Source organism: Gobio gobio, assembly GCF_949357685.1.
Source record: "Gobio gobio genome assembly, chromosome: 11".
In the NCBI taxonomy this organism is placed as follows: Eukaryota; Metazoa; Chordata; class Actinopteri; order Cypriniformes; family Gobionidae; genus Gobio; species Gobio gobio.
This window is the reverse complement of record NC_137104.1, coordinates 9,621,677-9,628,763: the sequence shown is the minus strand read 5'-3', so window position 1 is coordinate 9,628,763 and position 7,087 is coordinate 9,621,677. Positions and strand designations below refer to the sequence as shown.

Here is a 7,087-nt window from a genome sequence, read left to right as displayed (position 1 = left end):
AAATCGCCCAGACCATTTAAACCTAAAGAAAACACAGTGTCCTCTCTGAAACATTATTGAATGATGATCGATACAAGACACCTAAAAGCAAAATGGATTTGTGGTAAATTTTAGTAAAGAACACTGTAAAAAAAATCAGGTCCCCAATTGAAAATTTTCTAGTGAGCGATCACATCTAAATTTTTCAGTTGGCCAAATTGAATTAATGTGAATTGATGCATTTTAATTCAATTAAAATTCAAGAAATTAAATTTGGCCAACTGAAAATTTTAGATGTGATCGCTCACTAGAAAATTTTCAATTGGGGACCTGCTTTTTTTTTTACAGTGAATGTATTACTGCATGTAATCATAAAAGGTAAAAAATATCTCACTCCATGCTGTGAAGGTTTAAAATATGAACAGTATGTAAGAGTTAATTAACCAATAATTAAATAATATAATTTAACATTGGATTTCTTTTAATTTACCCTTAACATAATTGTAAAAAACTAAATGTCACTTTCTCAGGAGGAGCCATTCTTAAATATTTTGGTGGTCGTGGAGAAACATTTCAGGAGGCTGACACCAGAGATGACACAAGGAAATATTTCCCACTGCCTTTCTTTTGAATAGTTTTGTGCGCAACTTCAACATAGCTAATTTTCCTCTTGCCAATAAAAAATTTAGTTTTATAATCATAATTCACTGTTGTCTAATTGTACTTTAATATTAATTTAAAATGAATGTGTTTTATCTACTCTGCATACTGTATTTATTATTAATTATTAATTATATTGTAATCCCAACAGCTGGAGGAGGTGACTCTACTGCTGCTTCAGTAGAGCATAGCGAGCCGCATACCACTATGGCTAATGTTGTAAGTTAGCTATATATTGTTAATGCTAAATTATTAATATTTATTTGTTTACAGCAAATTGACCTTAAATTTGCAAATCTATAATCTTTACTTTTACTGTTTCAGTGAGTGTACTTTAATAAGCAGTAAAATAATTGTAGGCAATCATGTTAAAAGATATACAGATGAAATATGTAAGTGTTAGATTGTATACAGTTGCTGGTTTGCAGTGCAATACTCCATTATTCACTGCAAGGCAGGGCCCCAAAATTATCCTGCTTAGGGCCCCCAGATTTACAGAGCCGGCCCTGAATCTCACCATTTAAATACACAGGAAATGTGAGTATGTCAGTTTTAAAGCCAGCTTTCATAAAAGAATATTGTCTGATAATACGTATTGTTGATGCTTCAGTGTATGAAATCATAGAACAATAAAACATTTAAAATCGAAGTCTGTATCTAAACTGGATGTCTTTAGTTGGTTGCATGGAGCCAAAGCCCCATCGTCTGATATCAATGCCTGGAATCTCTTCATTTGGATTTATCAGCTCCAAGTCAAAGTAGGACAACATGAGAAAGACAAACTGCTTCAGCTCATTTGTGGCGAAGAATCTTCCTGGACACATAGTGGTTCCTGCTCCCCAAGGCATGTTGTAATACTTGAGTTTCTTTCCACCCTTGTAGAAATCAGTCTTTTTGCTTCCATCTGGTGTGAGAAAACGGTCATACTTGAAGGCGAAGGGATCTGGGTAAACTTCTGGGTCTACCTGAACAGCTATGTAGGGGAAAATCGCCACTCTGTCACCCTCACGGATCTTGAACTCTTGTCCGTTGGCCATGCTGATGGTCATATCCAGCATGACTGCTCTTGTGAGGACAGGGGCAGCTGTTAGACGGAGGGTCTCCTCCACTGCACTGTCTAGGATGGGAGTTTTAAGGAGCATATCCCTAGTCAGGTCAATCAGTGGCCCACCTTGTTTTACCTCCTGCCCTGTTTCTCTGAGCACCTGTTCAACTTCATTCTTAATGCTGTTCATAGCCTCAGGGTGCTTCATCAGATACAAGAGTAGCCAGAATGCTGCAGGACCTGTGTTTCCCTGAGATGCCCACAGAAGCAGAAACATGTATCGATCCTGCATTAACTCTTCCATGCCCTGTTCCGCTTTCACCTGTTGCTGTTCATGTACCCAGCCACTGATGTTGTCTCTAGATCTCATCTTCTGCACTGAAAGTGTGTTCCAGAACAGCCTTTTCAAACGCTCCGCCTCCATCTTCTCACTGGGTCCCAGGACACCATAAGCCAGATTCGGGAATAACTGGTCATATTTTCTGAATTCCCAGAAAAGTTCATTTGAATGCTCCCGGTCTACTTCCTTAGCTTTTTCCAAAGTCCCGGACTCATTACCAAACAGCGCCAGATAGCCAGCGCGAAAGACAATGTTGTAGCTGTAAGCAAATAGTCCAGTTTCTTGCCATGGCTTGTCATCCCCAGATCCAACGCTGTGGAGCATCAAATTCTGAAGATTGCCCATCATGGCCTGAGTCATAACAACCAGACCATCTCCCATGAGATGCTTGGTACTTGACGCCTGGAGAAACTTGTGTTCATTTTTCGAGGAATGATAGCCAAATACTCTTGCAACCAGTTGTTCTGCAAATTTAGAAAAGTCCAGCTTTGTTCTTGCCTCTTTGACCACTGAGCCAAAAGAATGTGGATCTGCAATGAAAGTGAAATAAAAGCCTCCCAGCTGCACTGTAAAAATATCTCCGTGTTTTTCTTTCATTCTCTGCAGGAATTTGGCTGTGTCCTTCCTGAATTCCAGCACATGACCAAGCCAAGGAATAGGGCCCTTATCCAGAGGGGGTTCTCCAGGTCGCCTGCGGCGAAAAGACCCCAAAAGGTAGAGGGCACCTATAACAGAGATAAAAAGAGCAATGAGGATTTGAAGTAGGCTGCCCATGTTCCTCTTCTGCCGCTCTCGTAGCTGCACTATGCTCTTTAACTCTCCTTTCTTGGCAGCTGTGTTTATGCCCCACCCCCTGCAGTTCTTCCAAATCACGTCTTCTTGTGAATTCCTGTAGTGCAGGGAATGACCCTTAACCCTTTCATGCATGGTGTCCACATTTGGGGACGGTTAATTTAAAGGGTAACTAAACCCCTGCTCAGAGCTTAACTCCACCCACTGGCAATTTTCAAAAAATGCTGGAAAAGTGGGCAGAGCCCGGCGGACACAGAGGGGATGAACCGAGGGCGGGGCTGAGCGGAGGGCGTGCACCTGAGACCCGCAGTGGCGGATTGATTGACAGCTGTCAGACTCGCGAGTTGCAAAGATGGAGAATGACTGAAGTGAAGCCAGCTTTGCAACAGAGCGGTCATTTCTCCTACCTTCACCTGAAGTGGAGGAGGGTGGATTGTCTGTAACAGACACAAACCCGGAGCCTTATCAATGCGAGCCGCTGCTCAAACTGCGTTAACTCCCGATGCCGACGATGCTAGTGAAGCAGCCGCGCAAGAGAACCGACCTAATCTATCTGCGTCCGCGGCAACCACTTGCGTGTCAGGGTTTGAAAGCGCGTCTCATGTATGAAAATTATCTGTACACATGACGGGCGGCAATAATATCGCAAGAAAAGCCTGACGTGTACTGACAACTGCATTATTTAACCGTATTTTCTTCAATACAATGTTAAAGCAAGTGTCAAGTCAGTTTCATTCATAATGTTTACTTCATGTAATATGACAGTTCATACTGGAGTGAAGCCGTTCTCCTCATGTGATTGGGGGAAACATTTCTGAGGGCGTGGTGAGCTCATGCTAGGGGCGCGGATAGAGAGCCGTTGGAGGTACCATCCTACGTCACGATGTACCACAACGTCCAATAGGAAAATTCAACTGCAGTAGCCACCGTTCAACCTTAAGAGGGCAGCACTTTGGCGGTTTTACACCATATTTTATAGAATTAAAACACTTTATACTCAAATGTCAAAACATTTACTCGAATCAATGAACAGCATTAATAAAGCCCCATTATTACAGATCATTAACTAAAAAAAGTTGGTTTAGGGTTTAGTTACCCTTTAACTCCATTTAGGGTTCATTTATCTTGGTAATTCTCTCCAAACCACTTGAGGGCAGTGTCAGTAGATTGACAGCAATATTTTAACAGTGGCTACTGTCTTATATCCCAAATATTCATTGCTTGATGACATCATTAATCCAAGATGGCTGACAGCGATAGCCATGTGCCAAATGCCCCAGGCATATCTGTGAAAAACTTTTACATAAGGAGGTCAATTGAGCTAAAAAATATATTAGTATATACAGTAAAGTATGATGAATATGTTAGTATTTTAAAAACTAAAATTTAGAGTAAAATGTCGTTTTTATACACCAAAAACTAACTGTCCACGTATGTGGACGTCATGCAACAGTGGAGTCAGATTGCATAAAGTCTGATTTCTGTAACCTGCTAGTATATCTGTTTTTGCAAATATGTTTTGAATTGTCTTATATTGTAATAAAACAGACATTTAACAAATATATCAACATAAATAACCATTAAAAATTACATATTATGGCATTAAATGGCAACTTTACACATACATACCGAGACAAATGTGCACTTAGCCTATCAAACAGGGACAGCACAGGTCAAGCACTCAGTTCAGAATAACAGAGAATATCCCAGAGGACAGTGTGTGTGACAGTGACCGCATTGATGAAGAGTGTGTGCCAGCAAAGCCCAGCCCATATTGCTATTAGGTTTCCACATATATGTAACTAGCATTATAGTTCCTACACTATGTTTTATCGTTGTTATATTGTAATATTAATGTTTTAAATATCTGAGCTGTTATGCATAGCATAAAATGACATAATAAAAGCACAATATTCCATATTGTCATCTGTGGCTTTTTGTCCCATTTTACGCCTTTGTTGCGTGGTGTCCACATACGTGGACAGTTAAATAATTTTTAAATAAAACAGAATTTTGTAAAAATTTAAATGGATTTCAATTTTAGCATCATATTAAAGTAATAAAAAGAATCTTAAAAAAATCTAAATAACGTTTTCCTTAATTCGAGTTTCTCTACACTGTAGTGTTATTTTTGTGTATGCAGTGTTATCCTTTTTGTATGTTTTTTGGATATATCTTACAACATCAATTGACACTATTCAGATCATTTATGTGATCATATTATTAGAATCATATTATTAAATTGCCATAATGTATAAGATCAGAGCTTCCATAAATGAAAAAAAAAAAATCTGTTATTGATTTTCACAACTAAGCCGGTATCATTTGATATTTGTCACTTGTTACAGATGTACTAAATTTATCATGAATACATTTTAAAAAATAATTTATTTTCTGAAATGAATGTTATATTTAATAACAAATACTATGTGGAAATAAAGTAAGACTTTGATTTTAAATGCCAAATTGTAAGTACAAAACATTAATATATTCTATGAACTAATAATAATGCAATAGTATAATACTAATTCATTCACATACTATGGCTAGTGAGCCATAGTAAGCAACGAATAGCTTATGCTGAATTCAGATTATCCTACTGTCAAATGTCTATCTCCTACATCACAGATAATGTCATGATGTAGAAGGGAAAGGATCAAGGCTATTCTTATCACTGAGATAAGAAGGATCTTGTTGCAGTAGTTAAACATAACCTTGATGGTGCAATAAAGGTTACCTTGATTCATTGCCTGTTGCTAAATGTCTTCCAATACCTGCATTTGCTTTACTTACAGCAGAGCAATCAAGAATAACAGAGTTATTAATTTAAATGGTCCCTTTTTTCTTAAATATTTATATTATGAATTGTATTTTGGTAAATACTGGGTTTTATTTAGTTAAACAATGAAGATAAAAAAAACCTTCCTGTATTGAGAACTTCACCAGTAAACTTCCTTTGAGTAATATAATTACCTGTCCTTGCCTTCCTGCCTGAGCAACTCGTAACACATGCTAAATCATTTTAGCCCTCTTTGGTTTTATACCAAGTTCTATCATGAAACTCTAGATGGCACAAGCTGATTGGTTCCTGTTGGCATCTGCAGCCAATGACATTGATGCTCAACATTTAAATAGTTGGTCAGTGTTTGCTGTAGCAGTTTGCAGTTCCTCTGAATCTCTCCACCTTCCCAAGCTCCACCTAGATGTTCTACAGGCAATTTCATATATGCTATTTGTGCAGCAGCAGTATGTCTTACATGCTCACGCATAATAAATAAACTCCAGCTGGTCCAAAATGCAGCGGCTAGAGTTCTTACTAGAATCAGGAAGTATGACCATATTAGCCGGTTCCCTTTCGAGGGAACTTCACACTGCGTCCACTAGGGACAGCTTTGGGAACGCCCACAGCGTGATAGCGTCTGATGCACGTATGTCAACTCAGCCAATGGCGAGAGTGAGCGTCACGGGCGGGTGACGTCACGTCCAGGAAAGGATAAATATACATCCGGTCCGATCGCACTTCAGCTTTTCTGCCTCAGCTAAGCGATCTGTGTGAAAAACTGTCTCTGTCTACCTATTGTTGTCCGTCAAAAGCACAATAAGTCTCAGTTTAAAAATGGCGAATGCATCAGTATTCAAACAGTGTACTCCTCCGTGTCCCCGTTTCCTTACGGGTGGAGATACACATGATTTGTGTGTGATGTGTTTGGGAGTGGAGCATGCTCTGTCAGCCTTCGAGGGGGCTGAGTGTGAGCATTGTGAGAAGCTGCCGCTTCGCATGCTCCGCTCCCGCCTGTCACTCTTTGAGAAGGGTGATCAGGATCGCGTTCCCTCTGGTTCTGGACCCGCTGCTGCTGAGGCACAGCGGAGAAGGACATCATGGGGTTCGCAGATGGATCTCTCGGCGGGGTTTGAGACGAGCGCGAGCGCTCTTTCTCTGCCTTCACCCGGGAGATCTGTCGCTCAATCTCTGGTGTCGGAAGCCCGCGCTGCGGCTTCTTCCGCCCAGAGTGAGAGCCCGTCGCTTCAACACTCCAGCTCTGAGGAGGTGGATGTGTTGAGCGTCGGATTGGGGGAAGATGATTCGCCATCTCTTTCCCCCGCACACGAAGAGCTGGTGGAGGTGATTACTCGCGCTGTGGCGAAGTTAAATATTGATTGGCCAGCCGAGAAACAAGGCGCTCGTCCGAAAAGCAAATTAGACGAGCGCTTTTTGACGTCAAATGTGTCACCTTCACCACGGGGTCTTCCTTTCTTTCCTGATTTACACA

General features: G+C 40.4%; 1 protein-coding gene across 2 annotated transcripts; it reads right to left on the bottom strand.

Annotated features, from left to right (window-relative positions):
• Positions 1-538: 538 nt before the first annotated feature.
• Positions 539-4,733, bottom strand: LOC307134233 (5-beta-cholestane-3-alpha,7-alpha-diol 12-alpha-hydroxylase-like). 2 transcript variants are annotated; one of them, XM_079829791.1, is made up of 2 exons: positions 3,921-4,733; positions 539-2,988 (listed from the first exon to the last, which is right to left on the bottom strand). In XM_079829791.1, exon 2 carries the CDS (start codon positions 2,949-2,951, stop codon positions 1,278-1,280), a length of 1,674 nt encoding a protein of 557 aa, XP_079685917.1. In that variant the 5' UTR covers positions 2,952-2,988; positions 3,921-4,733; the 3' UTR covers positions 539-1,277. The 2 variants fall into 2 exon arrangements, with proteins under 2 accessions (XP_079685917.1, XP_079685918.1); XM_079829792.1 differs by having other exon boundaries at positions 609-2,749; positions 4,446-4,528.
• Positions 4,734-7,087: the final 2,354 nt, after the last annotated feature.

Bases quoted from the DNA above. Each gene is read 5' to 3' on its own strand.
- LOC307134233 (XM_079829791.1), bottom strand. From the start codon at position 2,951: ATGCATGAAAGGGTTAAGGGTCATTCCCTGCACTACAGGAATTCACAA.